Consider the following 26,789-nt stretch of genomic DNA (forward strand, 5'->3'; position numbering starts at 1 on the left):
TTAGACACCCCTTATGAAGTCTGTTTCTGATTGTTTGGTCATTGTTTGGATGCCAGGTTCTGTCCTTTATTGCTCCTTTTCAGACATTTGAACTCGCCAATAGGCCTAATTCCTCAAGGTGTCCCTTCACTTCTCAAGTGCTCTCACTAGCATCATCTAAACGCAGTTATTCGAGACAGCAATCCAAGCCGACTTGTGGTTCTGACAACATCCAACATGGCATTATCATCTTCTTTGAGGTTCGTTGGAATTCTGCTTGACTCTGTCGGTTTTGGGGGTTATCGTTATGGCAGGCAGTTGTCTTCTAATCAGTCTTTCAATTCTGCTTATTGTCACCGCTGTACATTTCAGAAACTGGTACAGTAGTTATCGCTTCCTTACCCAAAGTAAATTAACCAGCCAGGCATTTTCTCTCCATCTTCTACTCTAAGACAAGCTCATATAAGCTTTTATGAGTCGTCAAGCCATCACCACAAGTCTTAAAATCCATGCATGTGTCACTGTCAAAGCTTCAGTTCAGAGTCGAGCCAAATGATCAATGGGTTCAACTCATTCATCTATCAAGGTCTTTCACTGTCAGAAATTTCCTTTGATCTCTTCTCCCACCATCCCCTCAAGTCTATGGATTCCTCGAACACCTTATTGAGGCCACGGGCTGCTTATCTTTGCTAGCCTGCCTACCAGTTATATTCCTTTCCTTTAGTTGGCGCTATCACTTGACGTTCGCTCTCTCTGCACATGTCTTCTATCCTGTCTTCCTTCTCTCACCCCAACCGGTCGCAGCAGATGGCCCCGCCCCTCCCTGAGCATGGTTCTGCCGGAGGTTTCTTCCTTTTAAAAGGGAGTTTTTCCTTCCCACTGTCGCCAAAGTTTTTGGTCATAGGGGGTCTATGATTGTTGGGTGTGGTGGAATTAAGGCACGACGGGACCACAGATAACGTTTAACATTTGCATCACACCACCACAACCACCCTCTCAACCCTGCTTCCCCATGATTTAACACCGTGGGCGTGATCTGCAGATCCCATGCAGGTGGGACCGCACGGTACCCCAGACCACGCCCCACCACATTGTGTTTTTCTCTGTATGTATTATTGTAGGGTCTCTACCTTACATTATAAAGCACCTTGAGGCAACTGTTTGGCACTGTCTAAATAAATTGAATTGAAAATTGAATTATTACTGCAGAGAAGTTCACTCCATACATGCACACACGTAATTCTATTTAAAGTAAAATTCTTTATTCTGAGTCAGTGACAAATTGCTTTGACGCTGAATTGAACAGTGAATCTGTCTGGCAATCAGTGACAACAGCTGCCATTTTTAGGATTATAAAAAACATTCTTCTGGAAAACAAAAGCAAAATCAACATTCTCTTCTGACACCACCTTAAATTAACAAATTGCTGTGTGTCACGGAAATTTCTACCATGACACAATTCAGGTTAGTGTCATGGTAGCACAGACACATATCTTTTAACTTTGCTGGGGAAAAATATTAAATGGAGAGTACATCTAATGATCTATTACCCAAATAAGAAAAAATTAAACAGGCTAAACAGTAGCATGCAAATTCTATATTTAATGCCCACCTCCTCTCTGTCTCAAACTTTCAAATCAAAGAAATTATATATCAAGAGTTACACTTTGAAGCAAAGTTAACTGTTTATGCACCAATTAGTTTAAAATAGCTATTAATATATATTAATTTAAATAGACAGCAAAAAATACACCGCTGTAAACACACGCAGAATGTGTGAGGGCTTGACATAAAGAGCTCTGTGGGGAATTGTCATTATCAAAGAACTTTAAAGTTTTAGTATGAATAGCTCTACCTCAATGTCTTGGATCACCTTTGTGACATACTTGGATTCTGTGAATTTCTCTAAGCTTCCTGGAGTTCCTGTAATGGGTTTTATATCGACTCCAGCAACCACATAGATGTTACATACTCATGTTGTTGGGTTAGAGCTTTGCCAACAAGTACATTGTGCACTTATCATGTAAAGTACTACTTTTCAGCTTTTCTAGAAGAAGTTACAGATGGTTAATCAAAACCTGTATTGTAGGAGCAAATTCCTGCAATAAGATTAATCATTAGCCTTTTGTTGCAACAACGTATCAGTAATAAATTGGTACTTTGAATAAAACATGCAAACAAAAATCAGATCAAGTCAAAAAAACAGAAATGTAGAGGCTTAAAACAGAAAGCGCTAAATATTTTTTAGATATAAAATCTGTTACAGCACAAAAAAGGGGAAACATATTAAAAGCAAGTTGAAAGAAAACACTGCTGAAAACTGTAACATCAATTAGAACAAGTACTTTTAAATAAATCATCAAACAATTATATCTTCTGCCTGATGGCTGAGAACTCAGGACACTGCAGCTTAAGTGATCAGGTTATTGAAGTGTCTCATCTTAAGTCATGCACATGTTGCCTGAGAGTTCCTGCCATACTGGATTTGATAAAGTCACAAATTACCAGAGAAAAATGTGTGTTTCCTGACTGGTTGGCAGTGGTTTCTGAAAACTGTTGTCTTACTGGGTGGAGGTACAACTTTCCTGTTTGTGTTGCCCTCTTCATAGTTTCGCTACAGCTGGGAAAGTAGCTAACCAGAGTTTGTAGATAAGTCCATCAATTTTGCAAACTAGTTAGGCATTACACATTTTCCCTAGCGACAGGTGGTTGCCAGGGGGTTCAGTGATTGGTACAAAAGCCTGTATAACTGGGGCAGGAGGTTAACATCATGTGGATGGGGGCTGCATGTCTACAAAACCTTAATAAGTACAGGTAAGGGACAAATGTAATTAGATTTATAAACAGATAAACCAATAATGCAACTAAACATATAAAACTGATTATATAATACATAATATACATTGCACAACCAGAAGGTTATTTGGAGATTGCATCCTCCACCAAGTCCCTTTTTGCAGTTTTAGACAAGAGATCCAGATCTAATAGACAAAACAGTTAAATAAATAAAACACCAATTAAAAAAAAAATCAAATAAACAAAACAGCATATGATTAGCTAATAAACAACATTATCTGACAACCAAAGAAAACAAAGACAGTGTTTAACTCATTTAAATTAAACAACAACATTATTTCATAGATAGCACTGTCAAAAAAGAAATAAATGTAGTCTTTTCTTTACTAGTATTTTTTTGAAGCTGCATTACTTTGAGTGTTGTATGGAAGTGTAGAGCTGCCACCCAGGGAAAAGAAAAATAGAACCATATCACGTTATAATGTGAAAAGTTTATTGTTTTTACAATATACTTTTCACATTTGAACAACATATTATCATGTTATTACAATATAATATTTATATAGTTATATTGTAATACGTGATATTATGTTGTTCAAATGTGAGAAGTATATTGTTAGAACAATAAAGTTTTCATGTTATAATGTCATATAACTCTATTTTTCTTTTGCCTGGATGGCAGCTCTACGCTTCTGTAGTGTTGACACTTACAACAATATTGAATTAAGCTATGTGATTGATAATTTTGTTTTAAATTTTAATAAATATAACTATATGATTTTCCAGGTGCACTTGTACCCAACGAAAAAATCAAACATCATTCTTTTACTACTGAACTCCAAAACTGAAAAATCCCAATAAAATAAAATACGACTTTGACCCGAGTCTGTTTACATGGCAGCTGTCAGGATGACATGGAATGCTTCTGTACATCTGAACTACAATAACAGGAAGGTGAAATGCTGACAAGTCATTTTATGCTATCTGAATGTACAGTAACAAATGAGCAAAAAGATTTAAGCTGTGATGTTTTTAGATGGAAAAAGATTAATTACATTTCAATATTATGAATGACAAATGTGACTTTTCTGAGCCAGAATAAGTGACGGGGCTGGACATACGGAAGATGCAAATGTTAAAATTATGTAATTCTGGTAAACAATAGGTCAAAGTATTTTACAAATTATACATTTCTCAAGAAATCATTTATCAAGATATGAATACCACCTTTTCAGAACTGTGATGCATATTCACTACTTAAAAGATGTTTAATTCATGCACTCCATTTACAAGCTAGGTACATTTATACATAAAATTCTCATCTTGTACTTTACATACATATACAGCAGTGAACATGGCGTTCATACAAAAAAGTAAAAAATATCATATATGAGAACAAACATGATGTGTGATGCTGGTATCACACATCATACATACAGCACAATCATTCAAAAATGGTCATAGCTGCAGTTAAAGGGATTTTTTTTTAAAGGCAGTGTGTCAACTAGTATCAGTAAGGAATCATCAAGTGGGTCTCCCTTTGCATTTTGGTTTTTCATGGAAACACATGGCATATATCTGCTCTGTGAGCTGCTCTGAATTCTTTATCACAGTTACAGTAATGATGTGAAATCAAACACAACACATTGCAAGTGACCATGCTTTTTTTTTAGGTGATAAACAGATCAGTCAGTGGAACAGATCAGCAGGTAAAGTCTCAACCTCTAGCTCTCTGTGGTTGTGATAGTCTCATCGTTGTTCTGTCCAGAAAGACTTCAATGACCAACTACACCATGGAGCAAAGGTTCTACTATCCAGTCATTTTGAGGTTACTGTGTTCAGCATAGCATAGCCACCAGAGTCTCTGACACTACTCGCCCTGTGCCCAGCCTGCAGGAAAAAGTTGAAAAGCCAACTGGGTAAAAACTGCAAACACTATATCCAAAGTTTTCCTTCTGGTGGCTTGTGGGAGATCATCTGCAGTAGTGCTACTTCTTTGCCAGTTGAAAAGGATGTTGACCCTTTAAACATGAGCACAGTTTTAATAAAAATAACAGACAAGCAGAAATATTAAGATTTCAACTGAACTTATGTACTGGACATCTCTTCCCTACTTCCTGCTGCTAAAGTTCTGATTTACTCCAGCCATAAAAGTGGCTAAAAAGTCAATATATACATTTCGCCTATAGTTTTATTACTTACAGTATAATTTTTGTCTCATTTCCTGAAAAATATCTCAAAGTTAGGCTAGATTTAGCTGCTCCATAATATTTATTTCCTACCTAGGAAATTGCGCAGTACTTAAAATTACTTAGGCACTAAATAAATGTACTTATAGTATAATTATTTATTTGTTTCCCATAAAAGTCTGACTTGTTCCCCACTTATTGTAGCGGTCTAAGGCTAATTATGTGTATATAAATATAATTACATTGTAATTTCAAATAAAATACACTGAAATTCCTTTTAATTACAGAGGAATCATGCCATTAGTCACCGGGCATATTACAGTGTTACCTAGTCTCCTGAACTTGTTTGCAAGACACTGTTGAAAACAAACATAGATTGTATTTCCTTTCTATGTAGTTGGATCTGAAAACAGGGTTTCATCTTTGGTTTCATTCTATAACACTGGACTTACTTTTCTATGAAGGTTTGAACTTTGGAAGTGTTTAAAGAAGAGTGAAAAGTGTGAAAATGTTCATGCCTGTCTGAGAAAAGTGTATAAAGTGTGTATGTGGGGTTTTACAGCTTTAAAACATCTATAATAATTGCAAAAATAAAGTTGGCTACTTCACGGATTTCACCTATCGCAGGTTATTTTTAGAACGTAACTCCTGCGATAAACGAGGGACCACTGTATACCAAAAGATTCTCGACAATTTAATTCTCCTAACTTTGTGGGAATAGTTGGGAGATGGCCCCTTCTTGTTTCAACATGACTGCACACCAGTTCACAAAGTAAGGTCCATAAAGACATAAAGTCCTGACCTCAAGCTGATAGAACAACTTTGGGATGAATTACAGCAGAGACAGTGAACTCAAATGCAAGACTGCAAGGTCAGTGTCTGATCTCACACATGCACTTCTGTGTAGAATGATCAAAAATTCTCATAAACACAGATCTTAACCATGTGGAAAGCCTTCCCAGAAGAGTTGAAGCTGTTTAGCTGCAGAGGCTAGCAAACATCATATTAAACCCTATGTATTAAAAATGTCGTGGCAACGAACTCGACCACATCTTAACACTTTTCACACACTCTTTTATTCCGGTTGCTTGTTCTCTGTAGACTCGGCTGCAGTTTTGCAGCTGCACAATAACAACGTTAGGACCCAGTTCATTCGTCTTTTATGCAGAGGAGGCGTGATGACCTGATTGAGCTCAGGTGTATCAGCCTTCCCCGCAGTCGCGCCACGAATCCCAACCGCCAGAAACAGGATGTCACACAAGGTCATATATATATGTCTAGGCAGTGGACCAAATACTTTTGGCAATTTAGTGTATATCTGCACTGAGCCCAACGTGCATTAAATATGATTCATGCTAATACAAACACTTGATGACATAAACATTTGCAGTTCTGTACAAAATGTACCTTGATGAACAGAAACAATAACATTCTTTATTTGTATTAGGGAATGAATAACTGTAGTTACGTGACATAATACAGTTTTTTTTTATGACAAGATTTTGTAATCTTGCCTCTCTACACCGCTACATTGAATTTCACAGCAAACAACCAATGAAGTGCAAAAAGAATCGCATGAACTATAAAGGAAATGCAGCCAATTTCATGTATTAGACAAAGATAACTCAAGTAAATACAACATACAGTTTTTAAATGATGATCATATTTGTAAAAATCATCTTGACTGTTGAAAAAACATTCTGTGGACTGAAAAGACAAGAGATGAACTTTACAAAAAGAATATCTTACCAACAGTCAGACGTGATGGTTGGAGTGTGTCAGTCTGTCTTGTATTTATTCGTGTTATCTTTGTCACATATTGAAATTTGTTTTATGATGTGAAACATATGTGACAAATATGTAAATAAAGAAATAAATAAGGAATCACGAAGAGCGCAAATACTTTTTCACAGTACTGTATGTATGTAAGAGTGTAGAAAAGCTAATTTTTGGGATTTAATAACTGAATACTTTTAGAGTATATCGTTTGCTTTTTTGCTCACGTAGTTTTCACTATTTTACTGGTAAAGGGCTACCTTAAAACTCTGTCAAACATTACAGGAAAAACAAGTGCAGCAGCTGGTTCTTTACTGTCTGTGATGATAACTATACTAATCTACATTTATAATATGTAGCACAGCATAGAATTCGAGTCAAAAATGCCATGTATTTTATTAACATACAGTTTTAAACCTCTTCAAACCTGGATTGCACTGAAGTTAATGACATAACAACAACCTCACAACATAAAACAATGCAATCCTCTGGAGCGCAGATTAAACAGGGTCTACCGTTTGGATTGTGATACTCTGTAACTAATGGGTACACTTAAATTATTTTTAGTCCAAATCGTTATAAATGTACTCTTAATTATGACTGTCACTGAACAAAATAAATATTTTAAATATCTGAGCATAAGTATGCATGATAAATATCAGAGCGAAAACAAGGCTAACTGGTGACTAAGTTAATTTAGGTGCAGCAAAATGACACAATGAATATTCGCTGGGAATGATCCAACAATAATCTCTAATGGCAACATCAAATTCAGGCAGAGCACAACACACACAAAGCTTTGTCAAAGAGCAGCAGCATATAATGGATTCATTTCCACTCTGCTCACTTTTGTTAATGAGGTTAATGAGAACAGCTGTTAGAAAAAGTGTTTGTAGATAAAAAAAAAAAAAAGGATATACATTGTCCAATAAGGTTACAGCTTTCTTCATATCAGGATGAGACTATGTGGAGATTGCAGCAGCAGCATGCCTTAAATGAGAGTGGCAATGTTTGAAAAATAATGGGGTGAATACTAGAAAAAAAAAATCTACCGCCACCAGGATACTAAACCCAGCGGTCATAAATCAGGAGAATTTGACAAAAATAGAATGAACTAAAAGTGGATGAATAACATGAAGCAACAACACAGAGCTGTTACTTTCCTGTTGTGCAATTAGACATTGAGTTTACAGGATCGATCCTTCTTGGAATTAAAATTGTTACAAAATTGTTACAAAATCTTTGTTGATCTTTCTTGACAAGTATTCCAAAGTGTTAAAAGCACTTTGGAATACTTGATAACTTAAAAACAGTTAAACAGCACTCTACGTTTAGATCTCCTAACTGATGAAATGATCACTTTGCAAAGTTTGGTCTGGATATAATGCAATGGGCGACCTCTTGGCTTCAAAGGTTTATCATTCCCCACAAAACAACTGTTAAAATTACCAATTTTACAGCTTATAGCCAGTTACAAAAATTGGCTTTAGCCTCTTTGGATACAACAGAACTTAACAGCATATGTATGGAGGGTATTTTTTTAAGACTTCAATTTGCATAAATAACGCTTATCCAAATGGTTGTTGCTGCTTTGATTTGTGTGCTGATACAGACAACTGCAGCTGATCATGCCTACAGACAAATATGAAAATAAATACATAAATAAATATCACAAAGAGGTCAAATATTTTTTCATACTGTAGTAGTATGTATGCAAGAGACAGAACAGCTATTTTCTAGATTTAATAATGTAATACTTTTAGAGTATACCCTTTTTTTAAACTCCTAAAAATGTTAAACCTCTGATAACATGAGTCAACTTCTGCAGGTTAATTGTCACATACACAGATTCTCTCTCATTTAGCTCACTTCTAAACTATATGAAACTACATGTATAATATGCAGGACACCATAGAACTTGAGTTGAAACATACAGTTAATAAATATATGGCAGCCGCATTCTTGCTAATGGTACTAAGATCCTACACAGCAAAAAACAAGTGAAGCAGCTTGTTCTTAAACTTGGTTTTGCTGCCACGCTGTGTGGTTTGGAATTATCTAACAAACAGTATGGCTTGTTACATATTACAAGAGTTGTTTCTGTTTTGGTGAGTGAAATTCTATTTTTAATGATGTACTTAGCACTAAAAGTCAGCACATTGCTGGCACGAAATGCAGCTTCCCACCAAAACTTGCTAGGATTAGCTGATAATTTTACACTCCAAATACAGTACCCCCAGAGTCGAAAACCAAGGGCTGATATCATGGTAGTTACACTCCCCTTTATGTTTACTACATATAATGGAATTATATAGTAAACAAAATAGTATGAAATAAAACTTTTTTTATATTGTAGATTCTTCAAAATATCCACCCTTTGCTTTGATTCCTGCTTTGCACACTCTTGGCATTCTCTCCATGAGCTTCATGAGGTCATCAGCTGAAATGGTTTTCTGTCACGGTTCTGGGTCATTTTGACCCAGCATTTTGACTTTCTTATGTTTTGGTTTGATTTTTGGTTATCTTCTTGATCTCTTGTCAGGCTTTGATTATTATTATTATTATTATTATTATTATTATTATTATTTAGTATGTTCCGGCTTATTCTGGTTTAGGTTTAGTTCTGCCCGTGTGTTCCCTCTGTGTAAGTCCGTGTTTCTTAGTCTGCATCTTTGTGAATTGTTTCCTGTTTTATTTTGAAGGTTTATGTCTTATGTCAGTGTTTCTAGTTTTGCTCCCCCTGTCTCGTTAGCCCTAATCTCTCCCAGCTGTGTCTCCCTCCTGTTTCCCATTCTCTGATTACGCCTCAGTGTATTTAAGCCCCGTGTTTCTCTGTGTCAGTGTCGCGTCGTACCCTCAGATTTGCCTGTGTGTTGCCGGTCCCAACTTTCATTGTTCAGTTTGTTTTGTTCTTTGCCAGCAATAAAGCTGTGGTTTTTGAGTTGCTATTTTGTCTCCACGAGTCCTACGTTTGGATCCTCATTTCTGCCTGCCTGCACACAGAGCCGTGACAGTTTTCCAACAGTCTTGAAGGAGTTCCCAGAGATGCTGAGCACTTGTTGGTCCTTTTGCCTTCACTCTGTGCTCCATCTCATCCCAAACCATCTCCACTGGGTTTAGGTCAGGTGACTGTGGAGGCCAGGCCATCTGGCGCAGCACTCCATCACTCCCCTTATTGGTCAAGCTCTTACACAGCCTGGGGGTGTGTTTGGGGTCATTGTCCTGTTGGAGAATAAATGATGGTCTGGCATGTCGCTGCAGGATGCTGTAGTAGCCATGCGGGTTCATTATGCCTGAATTTGGACTCATCCGACCAAAGCACAGATTTCCACTGTTCTAATGTCCATTCCTTGTGTTTCTTTCCCAAACAAATCTCTTCTGCTTGTTGCTTTTCCTTAGTCGTGGTTTCTTAGCAGCTATGTGAGCATAAAGGCCTGATTCACACAGTCTCCTCTGAACATATAGAGATGTGTCTGCTATTGGAACTCTGTGTGGAATTTATCTGGGCTCTAATCTGAGCTGCTGTTAAACTTGTGATTTCTGAGGCTGGTGACTCAGATGAATTTATCCTCAGCAATAGAGGTGACTCTTGGTCTTCCTTTCCTGGGGCGTCCTCATGTGAGCTAGTTTCATCATAGTACTTGATGGTTTTTGCGACTGCAGTTTTAGCAATGTTCCGGACTAACTGACCTTCAGTTCTTAAAGTAATGATGGACTGTTGTTTCTCTTTACTTAGCTGATTCGTTCTGTCAAATAGAGCTGTCAGCCATGCACCAACCTGACTTCTGCACAACACAACCGATGGTCCCAACCTCATTAAGAAGGCAAGAAATTCCACAAATGAACCCTGACAAGGCACACCTGCAAAATGAAACCATTTCAGGTGACTACATCATGAAGTCCATTGAGACAAGGGCCAAGGGTATGCAGGGCTGTCAACAAAGCAAGGGGTGGAATCTAAAATATAAAACATATTTAGAGTTATTTATCATTTTTTCTTTGCTACATAATTCCATTTATCTTGCTTATATATTTGATGTCTTCAGTTTGTATCTACAATGAAAAGGTGTGTCCAAAATTATGACTGAAAGTGGGTGGATAGACAGATCTTATCATGCCAACTTGTCTTAACCATTCATTCCTACATGATGCACTTGTTTTTTGCTGTGTAGCAAGAATTCCTAAAGCAAACATGGCATCATCCCATCTGCTCCCCTACAGTGTGAGTTGTGGTGGTCAGCATGCCTAGGAAAGCTGGAAGTGAATATATGACACTCCAGTATAGTAGTTACTGACAAACATGAGTTTGATCTCTTATGTCTTCATGTTCTCTTATGTCTTCATGTAATATGAGCACAACAGCCTAAAATTCAAAGTGCACATTTAAAATAGCTTCCTGTCCCTGTGTGAACATATAGTGAAATTTGAACTAGTCTATATGCAGCGCTTGCTCTCATTATTATAGTTTTCAACACTTTGTCAGAGGAGAGTTCAACCAAGACTTTCCAAAGGCTAAATTATAAATGTTGCCAGCCCCACAACCCAGTGCAGCATGGTCTATCACAACAGAGCAAAACATAATGCAATAAGTTAAAGAGCATTATTCTCTTCACAAAATGCAAATTCAGCCACATTATCATTTTTACTTATCCAATCATATAAAACAATGCATAGATATATAAAAAACACTACATACACACTGTTGTATTTATTAAAATAAACAATATGTACAAAATTGCCATATATATTTATTTTTTTCCATGTATAATAGAATAGTAAAAGTAAAAAAAAATAAATATCCTATGTACATCACACAAGCCATTCCAAAGTTATCGTCACTGCAAGGAAAAACAAAAGGCAAAATATTAGTTGTTAGGACACACGATGTTCCCCATGAAGTTAGAATGTCAGGCAAAAACACAACGCTGTGACAAACGTACTTTATTCCAACATCCAGGTACAGGTAAACCATCATCTCCCTGGAATATGTAGTGTAAAAAAGAGACAATATTAGAAGCAATAATGGACAGTATATTGAATCACTTTACAATTATATGAAAATAAAAACATATTTTGACCACCCAGCATTCTACAAGTGCAACTCATGCAGATTTTGTAGATGCCTTCAGGCCTGAAAACGACTCTATAATTACCTCTGTGAAGAATAATAAATGTCAGCACCGAGTCTGTATTAATGCTAATGAAACAAATACAGCTGAAAGAGCTGAAGCAACCTGAGATATGTTGACATGGTACAAACAGCAGCAGTATTTATTTCTGCAGTTTTCATTGGTGAAATTACGTTTTTGTGTCCGTTCAGGTTGAAATCTGGGACTACAACTGTTGCAAATTGTACAGGAAAACACTATCACCATAGCAACAACCATGCATATTATGGCATTTACAGACTTTTGCTACAATAAGCAGGTAAAGTCAACAGCTATGTCCCAATTCATAGGCCGCATCCTTCAGAGGACCCGGCCTTTTCGGTCTTCGCGTGCCGGGTCCTTCGAAGGCCGAGAAGGCCGGAAGTGCGAGGCTGTGAAATTGGACGGTCTAGCCTTAGGATTTGCAGCTCAGCAGACAGTTTAATAAACTCAGCTGTCTGCTCCTTGCTATCTAAAATATAACAGGACACTGGAGTAAAATCTTGACCATCTCACACTTCTGTTTAATCAGTTTTCTGTTTGACGTTTATTTGTCATGGTCCCCGCACCTCGCCAGCTGACATCATGTCAGGCGCTATGTTTTGTTTTGTTTATTCTCCTCTCTCGCCTCTGCTCTCTCTTTCTCTCTCGTCCTCTCCCACTCTCTCTTTCTCCTGCCGGGGCGGAGCTCAGTATGGGCTCCTGCCCCTGGCCCACGCACCTGGGGATAATCAGCACACCAGCCGCTGATTACGAGTCCTACTTAAGATGGTGGATCTGCTCTACTCGTCGCTGGATCGTTGAGCCATCAGCGTCAGTCGTCCTGCTGTCTGCAAGTTGTGTTCGTGAGTACGCCTGCACCTGGAGACTAACTGTTTCTCTGTCTGTGTATAGATTTCCTCCAGACCCGTTCCCTGTGCACTGTGACTAAGCGTGAGCAAGAGTGGTAGTGGGAAGAAGAGGAGTTGTTTGTGTTCGTGAGAGCTGTGTGGAAATCTTCCCTCCCTGGACTCCTGCCCCTTTCACTCCCGGACCCTGGAACCCCGACCCCTTTTCCCCAGACACCGTTGTGTATATATATTTCACTGTGGAGGACACTGTAAATAAATTCACTTTTGGTTTGAAGGAACTTGTGGTCTGCGCCTGAGTCTGCTTTGCTAGCCCTGACAGAACGATCCAGCCACAACATGGACTCAGCAGACCAGAATACCGTTGGACAGGCACTGGCTGCCCAAGAAGCGGCGCTGACCTACCACGAACAAATGTTACACCAGCTGCGAGGTGAGATTGCCGCACTAACCCAAGCTGTTTCCCGTTTGACCACACCAGGGGGCGGGCAGCCGGGAAATCCCCAGCCAGCTCACCCTGCCCCGCAGGAAACACTCGCGGCGGCCACGGCAAGCCCCCTATCGGCAGCCACTCCATCCTCTGACGGTCCTCTGCCTTCGCCTGAATCTTTTACGGGTGAGTCGGAAAAGTGCTCCGGTTTTCTGGCCCAATGCTCATTGATTTTCCGCGAACAGCGGCGCTTTCATAACAATGACGGGGCGAAGATTGCTTTCTTTGTGCACATGCTAAGAGATCGTGCTTTGAAATGGGCCCAGGTGGTATTAAATTCCGACACTGGGATTTCTTTTGAGGTGTTTGTGGCTAAATTTAAGACTGTGTTTAACAGAGGCTCTGGAGCCGAGGTTGCAGCACTCCGCCTCCTTAACTTCAAGCAAGGTAAGCGGAGTATGGCAGACTATTCAATCGACTTTTGGATTTTGGCAGAAGAAACCAGCTGGGGACCGGATGAGCTCAGGACCACACTGTTAAATAATATTCGTGAGGATCTGGAAGATGAATTGATTATGTGGGACCTTCCCACTGCTTTTGATGAACTAATGGCTTTGTGCATTAAGGTGGATGAGCGGCTACGGGCTCGCCGACAAGCACGGAACTCCAGTTCCCAGGAGGCCGCGGGGCAACGAGGGGCGGAGGCCTCGGCCGATTTACCGGTCCTCCCGGACACCAGAGGGCGCCGATGGAGAGGTACACCCCATGCAAATTGGCAGCTCCCACCTTACTGCTGCGGAACGCCAGCGACGCATCACGGCCGGTGAGTGCCTGTATTGCAGTAACAAGGGACACATGATCGCCTCCTGCCCGTCGTGAGCAAAAGGCCGCGCCTGCCAGTAATGGTAGGAGTACTGGTGGGCGGGTTAAATCAGGATAAATCTCCTCCACGTTTAGCCCTGCCAGCTAAACTTCTGGTCCACTCCGAGTGTCATTCACTTTCTGTGCTCGTCGATTCGGGAGCAGAACAAAATTTCATTGACTCTGAACTAGCAAAAAAACTCCGTGTAACTGTGGAGCCACTGCCTCACGCCTTACGCGTCACGGCTTTGTCAGGGCAGCGCCTCCCCGACATCACACACATCACTGAACCGCTCACCCTCACACTGTCTGGCAATCATTCGGAGGAGATTAGCTTCTTTGTTTTTCACTCCACCCAAACGCCGTTAGTTCTCGGGCATCCCTGGCTCCAGCAACACAACCCCACTATTAATTGGCAGAAAGGAGGCATCACCGGCTGGGGAGAGGAGTGTCATATGACCTGCCTTAAGGCTGCCTCACCTCCTAGCACATCGGTCACCGGCGTGGTCACCACCATGTGCCGTCCGTTTACCACGATCTCGCTGAGGTGTTTCGGAAGGACCGAGCCCAGTCACTGCCACCCCATCGGCCCTACGACTGCGCCATAGACCTGCTGCCGGGAGTTCCTTTACCGACCAGCTGCCTATATAGCCTCTCATTGCCGGAACGGGAGGCTATGGAGAAATACATAACTGAATCCCTCGCCACTGGCATCATCCGTGCCTCTTCCTCACCCATCGCAGCGGGTTTCTTCTTTGTGGAAAAGAAGGATAAGACTCTCCGACCCTGTATTGACTTCCGGGGGCTCAACAACATTACGGTCAAAAATAAATACCCACTGCCTCTGCTCCCCTCTGCTTTCGAACTTCTCCAGGGCGCCACCATATTCAGCAAGCTGGACTTGAGGAATGCCTACCACCTGGTTCGGATTTGGGACGGCGATGAATGGAAGACAGCGTTCAATACCCACCTCGGACATTTCGAGTATCTGGTCATGCCATTCGGTCTCACTAATGCACCTGCAGTATTCCAGGCTCTGGTCAACGATGTTCTAAGAGACTTTATTAACTGGTTTGTGTTTGTCTACCTAGACGACATTCTGATCTTCTCCTCTTCCCAGGCTGAACACGAGACCCAGGTCCGGCTGGTACTGCAACGCCTTCTGCAGAACCGGCTGTTCGTCAAAAGCAAGAAATGTGAGTTTCATGTGGCCACTGTTGCCTTCCTAGGGTACATAATCGAGCGTGGAGATCTCCGACCCGACCCTGTGAAAGTCAAGGCTGTTGTGAACTGGCCCGAGCCCCCCAACCGTCGCCAGTTGCAACGCTTTCTAGGCTTTGCTAATTTCTACAGGAGATTCATACGGGACTTCAGCAGGATTGCCTTACCGTTAACCCAGTTAACCTCTCCCAAGCTTGCTTTTCAGTGGAGTGACGCCGCCCAATCAGCCTTTCAGGAGCTCAAGAAATGGTTTACCTCAGCGCCCATCCTGGTCCAGCCTGACACCACTCTTCAGTTCGTGGTAAAGGTCGACGCATCCGACTCAGGGGTGGGGGCCGTCCTTTCACAACAGAAGGAGGGTAAAATGCACCCCTGTGCTTTTTTTTCCCGTCGTCTCACCCCTGCAGAACGAAACTATGATGTGGGCGACCGGGAGCTGCTGGCGATTAAGCTCGCCCTGGAAGAATGGCGGCATTGGCTAGAGGGCACCACTCAACCCTTCGTGGTCTGGACCGATCACAAAAACCTGGCCTACCTTCAAACGGCGAAGCGTCTCAACGCTCGACAGGCCAGGTGGGCCCTGTTTTTCACCCGTTTCCACTTCTCGATCACCTACAGGTCCGGTTCCCGGAACGTCAAGCCGGACGCCCTCTCCCGTCAGTTCTCCACTGCTGAAGAAAAGGCGGACCCGGATCCCATCCTGCCGGCAACCTGTACTATTGGGGCCATCACCTGGGAGATCGAGGCGGCCATCCAGGCGGCTCAGGAAGCCGAACCGGATCCGGGAGGGGGACCCGCCCACAGACTCTATGTTCCACGCTCCGTCAGATCCCAGGTTCTGCAGTGGGCTCACACAGCCCAGTTCTCATGCCATCCAGGTATACATCGCACCGTCAAGTTTCTTCAGCAGTACTTCTGGTGGCCTTCACTTACCCAAGATACTCGGGAATACATCACCGCCTGTGCTGTCTGTGCCCGAAACAAACCATCGAACCAACCCCCGGCGGGCCAGCTCCATCCGTTATCCACTCCTTCCAGACCATGGTCTCACATAGCACTGGATTTCATCACCGGGCTACCTCCTTCAGCAGGTAACACCGTCATTCTCACCATAATCGACCATTTCTCTAAAGCGGCTAATTTCATTGCTCTGCCTAAGCTTCCCACAGCTCTAGAAACTGCACGCCTGCTCGCCACTCACGTCTTCCGCCTGCATGGGATCCCGGAAGACATTGTGTGTGACAGAGGGCCTCAATTCACTTCTTGGGTCTGGAAAGAATTCTGCAACTCCCTGGGAGCAAAGGTCAGTCTATCCTCGGGCTATCATCCTCAGAGCAACGGCCAGTCCGAGCGGGCCAACCAGGAACTGGAGACCGCCCTGCGCTGCGTTGCCTCCACCAATCAAACCATCTGGAGTGAGGAGTTGCCATGGATCGAGTACGCCCATAACAGCCTGACTGCCTCTGCCACCGGCCGGTCTCCATTTGAAGCCTCCTTGGGATATCAGCCCCCTCTTTTCCCTGCTGTGGAAGGTGAGCACTCTGTACCCTCCGTTCAGGCTCATCTGCGCAGGTGCCGACGGGTTTGGCGGGCCACTCAAGCGGCTCTACTATGCACGAAGGAGAACAACAAACGCATCGCAGACCGGCACCGGGCCCCAGCACCCGACTACTCTGTCGGCCAGAAGGTATGGCTCTCTACCCGCTTTGTTCCTGTCAGGACCGAATCCAAAAAACTTACGCCCAACTTCATCGGTCCTTTTGAAATCTCTGACCTGGTCAACCCTGTCTCTGTGAAGTTAAAACTCCCTCGCAATATGAAGATCCATGATGTCTTCCATGTTTCACAAATCAAACCTGTCCGGTCCAGTCCTCTGTGCCCTCCTTCCAGGCCCCCTCCTCCCGCCCGGCTCGTGGATGGGTTGCCAGCTTACTCCATCACTCGCATCATGGACTCACAGCGCCGGGGGCGTGGCTGTCAGTACCTGGTGGACTGGGAAGGCTATGGCGTGGAGGAACGCTCCTGGGTCCCGCGAGCGGCCGTTCTGGACAGGGCCATGCTCCGGGAGTTCCACCGCCTGCATCCGGACAAGCCTGGTGGGTCGCCGGGAGGCTCCCGTTGAGGGGGGGGTACTGTCATGGTCCCCGCACCTCGCCAGCTGACATCATGTCAGGCGCTATGTTTTGTTTTGTTTATTCTCCTCTCTCGCCTCTGCTCTCTCTTTCTCTCTCGTCCTCTCCCACTCTCTCTTTCTCCTGCCGGGGCGGAGCTCAGTATGGGCTCCTGCCCTGGCCCACGCACTGGGGATAATCAGCACACCAGCCGCTGATTACGAGTCCTACTTAAGATGGTGGATCTGCTCTACTCGTCGCTGGATCGTTGAGCCATCAGCGTCAGTCGTCCTGCTCTCTGCAATTTGTGTTCGTGAGTACGCCTGCACCTGGAGACTAACTGTTTCTCTGTCTGTGTATAGATTTCCTCCGGACCCATTCCCTGTGCACTGTGACTAAGCGTGAGCAAGAGTGGTAGTGGGAAGAAGAGTTGTTTGTGTTCGCGAGAGCTGTGTGGAAATCTTCCCTCCCTGGACTCCTGCCCCTTTCACTCCCGGACCCTGGAACCCCGACCCCTTTTCCCCAGACACCGTTGTGTATATATATTTCACTGTGGAGGACACTGTAAATAAATTCACTTTTGGTTTGAAGGAACTTGTGGTCTGCGCCTGAGTCTGCTTCGCTAGCCCTGACATTATTCAGCTGTGTGAAAGCTATAACTTTAATCTCAGCCAAACCGATTTACTCAAGAACAAATAAAACACCGAAAAAAGTCAAACAATAACATTTTTAAGTTATATAAGTGACTTATATATCATGTTTAACCTGAGTACCGAAAAACCGCAGGGGGTCTGATGTTCTGGGAGTTCGCTGTTCTCAAACTCCCAGTCAGCTATCGAGGTGGTGGGTAACAGACGTCTCCGAAAACATCGGAATTAGGGTTTGAATTCTGGGATAGGTTGTGCCACGAAGGACACACTCGACCCATCCTTCAAATTCGGGGAAATGAAGGATGCATTTGTCTGATTTGTCTTCGAATTTGGGCAGCCTTCATCGTGTCGCTGTGACATAATAGGCCTTCAAATGTGGCCTCAGAAGGATGCGGCCTATGAATTGGGACATACCTAATGTTTCCTTTACAGATTAACAGATTAGCAAATCTCTTTTCTTTACTCTTTTCCACCGGTCTCCCCTGGTTCACATACATGTACTTCAACTTGCTACTACAGAATTCATGTATTTTCTCTCCAGTGAATAAATCCTTCCTCTCACTGTAGATCATGTCTACAAACATCACAGTCAGAGACAGACGCCTGCCTGCTCACCTGTCAACCTATCCCCCACCACTGCAAATAACAAGTGGCTCAGAGCCAATCACTGATGATCTCACCCCTACCTTGAACCCATCCCTTGAATACTATCCTGTATTTAATTCAATTCTGAACCTCATCACCAGCAGTCACCCCAAGGAACTTAGTATTGTAAGGTAGAGACCCTACAATAATACATAGAAAACCCCAAATATCAAACAACCCCCTTTTAGCAAGAACTTGGTGACAGTGGGAAGGAAAAACTCCCTTTTAACAGGAAGAAACCTTCGGTAGAACCAGGCTCAGGGAGGGGCGTCCATCTGCCGGGATCGGTTGGGGGTGACAGGAGAGAAATAATGCATGCTGGGAAAGACAGCCAGAGATTAATAAGAACTAATGATTAGATGCAGAGTGGTGTGTGAGGGCACATAGAGAGTGAAAAAGGTGAGATAACAAAAAACACTGAAACACTCCATGCATCATGGGAAGCTGCCTAGACCTATTGCAGTGTAACTAAGCCAATCTGGGAGCTGGTTCCACAGAAGAGGGCTCTGAAATTTGAAGGCTCTGCCTCCCATTCTCCTTTTAAATATTTTAGAAATGAAAATTAAGCCAGGATTATATTCCCTCAACAAGTCTCCTGTGTAGAGGATACACTAAATCCACATGTTTGTGGATCATAAAGAATGGATGCCCTTCTGATGCAACCCTGCCCATGTATCCGTGGAAATAGCACATGGTGGCTAGTGGCCCCTGTGGCTGGTTTTCACTCCCTGTGGTAGTCTATTGCCTTGTAGATAGGGGAAAATAGTGCCCCATGCAAGAAACAGTGTAGGAAACCATTGCTAAAGGCATTACTATATTTGAAAATAACACTGTGAAGGTTTTAGATCTGAGGTTGGTGTATTAGTCACAATTGTACGTGATGTTATGTTTCGAAGGTTTTTAGCAGTTATAAGACTACAAGAGTTAAATCACGTATTTGTTCTCATCTCGAAAGGCTTGATTATGTTATGTTGTCTCACCATATTGTAGAGGAAGCAGTGAGTTGATTACAATAAATTTAAACTATCATGCAAAAGTGCATATTGTTGTTTACAGCGATGCACTGTAGGATCCATAAAGAGGAGTGTGGTTAAGGGTAGCTAAAGGCATGCTAGTAAAGGGAAAGAAAGAGCACCATACCACAGGGCAAGGGGCATCCAGCCCGTCCAGGCCTGGCAAGCCCGGTTCACCTTTTTCCCCTTTAATGCCTCGGAAACCCTGTTTGTGAAATCAGCCATTTAATTTTAGTTTAGTTTTGCAGCTCGTGCAGCAGAAGAGTGTTTTCCCTCTACTGCTTAATGGCAGGGAGATCTCAATGTCTCTCCACGAGGTGACTGACTTCAGTTTCCTAAACATGCAGGAAACCTGAGACTGACAGGAACCGGGCTCACTGATATGGACTTGTAAGGAAATGGTATCTCTGATTCTAATGCAGAGGTTAATCTTCTCTAACATTTCACTAACAGTATCTGACTGGTATAATCAGAGCAGACCATCAACATCTTCCCCAGTCTTTGATTGCTTTGCTTGTTCAAAACAACCAGTGCACTGTGGCTGGAAGAACAGAGCCAACAGTGCTGAAGGACAGTAATGGATAAAATAACACCAGAGAGAAATCTGACAGTAAGTATGCTATTGATTTTGATTTAGTATTAGAAGCTCTTGCCTATAGCTAGTCTATGCTGAACTGTCTAACTTTCCTTATTACAAAGCTACAGAGGTGAAGGTGCAGGAAGAAAGCGCAGCGTGGAGTTGGAATACTTTGGTATCTGTTAGCAGCGGCTGCCTGTTTCCTGTCTGTCTGGGACCTGGAAGAAAAGTTCCTCAATCATAGCTGTGATCCAGTCTCAAGCATCTTTGTTCTAATGAATGCATTTCTTTTTTTAGTAGTACTTTATAATAATGTCACACTATTAAGTATTACTAAGGTATTAGTAATGCCTAATTTATCATTTATGTAGCATTGCTGCTCCTTAGTATGCCACTTGAAAGATACAGATATATATTATTATGATTATGAAAATGATTACTACAAGCAGGGATAGTTGCACATGGTGTGATAGTGTGACATTATTATAATGTCCTACACCTCCTCCTTTGGTGTTTTGAATGGATGAGGGATTTTAGGATGTAGATTGATTCTAGTCGTGTTGTCAAAATAACCTACAGCTGGACCACTGGACCAAAACCACTTTGAGGTTGATTAGAAACATTAAATGAGGCAAAAGGAAGCTGACTAACTGACAGATCCTGAGAGTAACTTGTTGCTTCTTCCCTTTGCCTCATGGCTAAACACAGAACTACTGACATACCAATGGACAGGGGGCATCTAATCCAGGTGCTCCTTGGTCTCCCTTATCCCCTTTGGCCCCCCTGTTGCCTTTCTTGCCCCTCTCTCCCTGCAAACAGTGTATTAAAAAGAACAAATTTAATCCTCCTTATTACACCACAATAGAAGCAAATGCTTTTTGTTGTAAGATTTCAATAGCTGTTTTTTGACATATGCAACAGATGATATGAGAAATTTTACCGTCATTTTAATTCACTTGTTTTTTTGTATGATTTAGCAATCTAAATTCACTGGAGAGTGGGAGGGAGTAGAGGGAAAAATAAAAAAGTAAGCCATTGCAGTTGGTGCCCAGGTTTCCCACCAGGAACAACATGCACACTACGAAATAGTGCACATACAGCTTATACAGCTTGGGTCATTCACCCGTTCACACAAGCACTTTTTTCTACTGAAGTGCTTTCTAGCTAACATTAACACACATTCTTACCCTAATGGATGCATTAGAGAGCAACTTGGCGTTAGTGTCTTGCCCAGATGTAGATGTAGTAGATGATCTGCTCTAACTCCTGAACTACAGCCTACAGTGACATTTAAACTTGCCACAGTAAGACGAAGGGTCAAAAAAGTGTTGGAATTTGATGCATAGTTTATTTTCTTGCATTGTGGAGAATTCCTGATAAATAACTTTGTCTTTTACGGGAAAAATCGACTAAATTTACAAACCGAAGTCTACATTTAGGTGTTAAAAAGGAATCTAACAGCAGGAGGGGAAAAAGTATTTCTGACCAACCTGATTAACTGCTGGCCAGGGCATGATGCTGATTGGTTAAACTTAAAACCTGCACCATTTTTAAAAAACAAACATATCACCCTGTCAGACCAAGAATAACAGATTGACGCTTTCTCAATATTAACATATATATCAAAATAAAAAACACCAATCCATTGTTTTCATTATTTAATTGCATTACGTGTGCTACTTTGGCATCCTCTGAATTTATGTTAGAGTTGAAGCTATTTCAAAATGATTATGTGACTTCATCAAGTGGATTCAGTTCAGGTCAATTCAGTTTTATGTAGCTCCAATTTAAATCAAGCTGCTTCAAGGCATTAAAGGTCTTATAAGTGTTTACTTTGATTCTAAGGTAAAGACCCAATAATATTCAAGCAAACAGAAGGACCTTCAGGTCAATGTTTGTGTCATCTGTGTCTGCTCCCACAGGCAGGGATTAAGAGATACGAGTTTCATGCTGTAACTTTAAGCAAAAAATGACTTTTGATGCAGTCTTTTTTGTTTCTGTCGTCCCACCTGGATACCATTAAACCCAGTGCTTGGGTTTTTAGCAGTTTATCACAGATGTAGTATTTCTTAGCACCTGTAGTAAAGACACTAGTAATATTTGGTGTAAGGTTTAGACTGATCACAGGTAGATTTGTACAAGCTGTCTAAAAAACAAAGATGAACCCAGGAACATGTGAAAATCTTGTTGTGCTAGCATCTAAAGAGTAGACACATTTTACAGTGATGAGAGTACACTGACTGGAAAGTTGAGTTACAGGTTAAAGGTTCAGGGGCTGGAGGGACTTAAAGGATGCTTGGAAGGAAGAGCTACTGTTAAGCAAGACTAGTTAAGAGGAAGTGTAAGAGAAGAAACCCAAGACTACATTAGAATGCAGGAGGAAGAGGAACAGAAGGCCAAAATTTGTGAGAGGGAGAGAGGGCAATCCCAGCAATAAAAAGAGCCACAGGCCACAGAGCAAGGTGAAGGGAAGGAAAAGGGGATAGGAAGACCTGCGGAAACAAAGGAAGATAGGAAAAAGAGTAAAAACAGCAACACAATCTCACAGCTTCAACACTTTCAACTGGATATTCACATTTAGGTGTGTTGTTTGGGGTTCTGTAGGTGTACACTGAAAGTGAGGCCAGTTGAATGTGCTGAAAGAGCCCACAAAGATTAAAAAAAGAAATGGAAGAAGAAATATTAATTGTCACAGGTTAATGGGAAGGAAACAGGCATTCTCTGAGGGGATGGGTATGTGGCCAGCACACAATGATTTTTTTCATTCATAAAACAGTTTTTTATCTTTAGTTCCACTAAAAACAAAGGTGCTTTAGAGGATGTCACTGAGGATATTGTTAGAATAGTTTAACATTAGCACTGGAACTAAAATTGATTATGACTGTTTTAACACTAAACCTGACATCGAGATGCCTCCATAATAAGTGACCACTGGGTTCAAAGCAAATCCACTGCAAACCAAACAATTTGCCTAAACTATGACTCACTGATCTTTATTTTTATGCATAATATCAAAGAGAACATTTCTTTATTGAAATTCAGATATTATCTGTATATATTAGATAGTACATCGTCTGAGTTTCTCAGAAAGAAATTTCAGCAGAGGTTAAATAATTTTGTGGATGTAAATGTCAACTGTGGTAATAATATTTACCAACATAAACTACTTAATAAATGAAATTACACGTGTGTGTGCGTGCACAGATGATCAACCACAATCACGTTAGTTACATTATTTTTATAATAGGCCAAACACTGCAGACAGTATGTTACCTGATTTCCCTTGAGTCCCTGTGGTCCTACTAAGCCCTGTAAAAAGAAATGAGATGTAACATTGTGGACTGTGCCTTATGACTGTATTTGGGGAATTAGGACAGATGTTTTTATCACTGTTGTTATTTTGCCAAATACAGTCCTCTCCATAAAAAAGTGATGCTGGTGTGTTAATATGGAATAGAACTCATTCCATACACTTTTAATACACACATACATTTTTCCATATCTTTACTAAACAGCTTTGAAACAGCTTTACATTTAACCAAATAGTGAGTGAAAATGAAACTGAAGCATTGTCCCACACACAACTGAAATCCCAGTAGATGTGTTTGTGACAGCAGTGTGTACCTGCCGCATGAGTTTGAAACTTAACAAATGCAAACATTGCTATGAATTGTTTCTTGAACTCTTGCAGTGTCATTGAAAGCAGGAACAAATGGCCTTCTTTAGGATTGTACTGTATGGATAGTACTTGATCTTATTTCTCTTGCACCAGCACAGTTCACCTCCCTACCCTTTGATGTGTAAATCATATTGTTGTGAAGGATGCAAATGCAAATCAAAATGTTATCAATGTTACCCCCCTGCCCCGAGCGCGCGCGCGCGCGCACACACACACACACACACACACACACACACACACACACACACACACACACACACACAAACAGACTTACGGGGATGCCTTGTGGCCCTGTTGGTCCTGGGATTCCAGGATCACCCTTTTCACCCTGTAGTTGTGACAGAAACAATCAGTTGTACATTCCGCCTGATCTTAAACTCAATGTATCTTTTAGAATTAAAAAAAAGTTACTCACTGTCTCTCCCTTTGGTCCTGCTGGCCCTGGCACACCTGCAGGTCCTACTAGACCCTTTAAAACATGTTAAGGAAAGTAAATAGTAGGATATACAAACAGAATAGTCAGGATCATCAAATCCCTCAAATCAGTAAATCAACAAGCTTTCTGGTACAATGTATCTTGGAGCATTTAGACCAGTTCTTCACAAATCTGACATAACAGAACATTTCTGCAAGGTAATTTTCTGCTGGCACTTGTAGCATATACCAAGCTTGTTGAACTACTGTCCAAACTGTATTAAACGAGGGAAATGAATAAAATGTCTAAGGTTGCAGCCTTCTGTCTAAGTATGAATCAAGATTGGAGAGGAAGATCTTGCATCTTAGGCATATCCAGCATGTGCACCCCTGTCTCTAATGCAGCTGTCCACGTGTACTACCTGATATTTAAACATGCAGCATAGGTATCTCTGCATGCTTATTTCCATACTTTCTAGCACTGGCAGCTTTGCAGCCTGACGTTGGTACTAGGAGGGCCAGGAAGCAGGAAACTGTTAAAGTATGATTAGAGTTGGAGTACTGACACTATAATGGCATTCTATATGAGCTGGCAAGTTGTTGTTTAGTTGGCAATCGCTTACAAGACACTGAATAGTTTGGAATAGTTAAGATGATCTGGAAAACAGCTTGCCTTCAGTAATGTAACACATAAACAGCTTCAAATTCCAAGATCCCACAGATGGTTGTGGTGGCTGGGCCTGTATGAGATGTGCTTATATCTCATATAAGGTTTATGAGATATAAGGTTTATCAGGGTTTATGGTTTAAAATTTCAGGTTACTGATACTTAGAAAAGTAGTTGAGGGAGTTTAACTAAAATAGGAAAAAAAATAATTGAAATTTCTTCATACCTAATCAGCTTAGCAGGAGTCATTGATGATTTTCCCTTGCCTTGAGCTTACCTCCTACAGATAATTTACTTTGAAAGCAATTTGAACATCTATTGCCTAATTTAATTTCATTTGTATGTCCATCTTTATGTGCAGGTTAACTCTGACGTTAACTTTCTTTTGTCAACTCTGGAAACTTACACAACGGCCTGTTGACAAGCCATTATTCAATTTCTTTTTTGAATTAAAAAAAAAAAAACAGAGTCAAACCAGAGGTTATGAGATTTAATGGATAGTAAATATACATATTTCATGTCTCTAGGAAAGCAGCCAGACATGTTGAACATAAAAACTTGGAAACTAAAAGGAAGGAAACCAGGAATCTGTAATAAGCCTGTTCTGAATTGGGTGAAATTGGGTTAAAATTTAAAGGGTTTATTGCTGATGGTGTAAAGAATTAAAACACAAACAATCACAAAGAATGTTGATATGTTTTTGGAAAATTATGATGAACATACTAAGATGGTGAGTCATTGTAACCAAACAGTTCTTGGTAATTTGTGTTGGCAATACTCAAAACAGATGGATGATTTGTCAATGATCAGTTTTGTCATTGACAAGTAATAATCAGGTAGCTGACTGTCACCCGGGGTACCAGAAGCTCAACAGCAGACTAAGTTGTTTGGCAGAGAAGATTTGCAAGTTTTCATGGTCACAACGCACACACTCAATTCTGCTGCTCTACATGTACAGCACCATTTAAGGGGAAATACAAATTTACTATCAACACAAAGTACAAAGAAAACTTTGTAGTTATAGTAACTCACTATCTTACTATGTTGGTGGAAATAACTAATTGGTCCCCTACTTTGTACATTTGTACACCTGCTAACTTACATAGAAATGGACAGCCTCTAATTATAATGGTAGTTTCATTTTAATGGAGAGAGACCGAATATTAACCAAAAATGCAGAAGAAAACACATTACATCAAAATTATAAACTGATTTGATTTGAATTCTGACTCCAATAAATCATTCAATCACTTTTGATCTTAACTCTTTATTTGTAGAAACCACACCTGTCCACAGAATCAATTCCTACCATTCCAACCTCTCAACCATGATGGGCAAGACCAAAGCTGTCAAAGGACGTCAGGGAAAAGACAAAAGCTGGAATTAGCTACAAGACCATCAACAAGAAGCTTGGTATATAAAGTCTAAAGTATAAAACAACCTTAGGTCTGGAGCTTCATGCAAGAGTTTACCCCACGTGGTGAGGATGATACTAACAAGATGGTGGATCAGTCCAAAACTACTAGGGAGGTGGTCGTTAATGGTCTGAAGGTAAGGTCTTAATGCATTCTCAATCATGCAGGTAAGTAAATCTCCAAAGGTTGATTCTGTTCATCTGGACGTAGCGTTTTCAGTGGGAGAAACCTTTCATCACTCATCCAAGTGACTTCTTCAGTCTCAGCTGACTGCAGGTTCTTATAAACAGTACATTTGCATAATGACTGAAACCAGCCCAACCTCTTTCGTGGTCAGATGAGACCAAAATTGGGCTCTTTGGCATCAATTC

At 41.4% G+C, this 26,789-nt stretch overlaps 1 protein-coding gene across 1 annotated transcript in view; it reads right to left on the bottom strand.

The window, feature by feature from the left end:
- Positions 1–3,447: 3,447 nt before the first annotated feature.
- col13a1 (collagen, type XIII, alpha 1) overlaps positions 3,448–26,789 on the bottom strand; it is a 174,579-nt gene continuing 151,237 nt past the window's right edge. The window contains exons 33-38 of the mRNA XM_039621732.1: positions 24,338–24,391; positions 24,197–24,250; positions 23,517–23,552; positions 20,966–21,052; positions 11,681–11,719; positions 3,448–4,796 (exon numbers count right to left, since the gene is read on the bottom strand). Of these exons, the coding sequence (XP_039477666.1) occupies positions 4,764–4,796; positions 11,681–11,719; positions 20,966–21,052; positions 23,517–23,552; positions 24,197–24,250; positions 24,338–24,391 (303 nt within the window). The 3' untranslated portion in view covers positions 3,448–4,763. The remainder of the gene's footprint in view (positions 4,797–11,680; positions 11,720–20,965; positions 21,053–23,516; positions 23,553–24,196; positions 24,251–24,337; positions 24,392–26,789) is intronic.

Source organism: Oreochromis aureus, linkage group 13 (assembly GCF_013358895.1).
Source record: "Oreochromis aureus strain Israel breed Guangdong linkage group 13, ZZ_aureus, whole genome shotgun sequence".
Taxonomy (NCBI): Eukaryota; Metazoa; Chordata; class Actinopteri; order Cichliformes; family Cichlidae; genus Oreochromis; species Oreochromis aureus.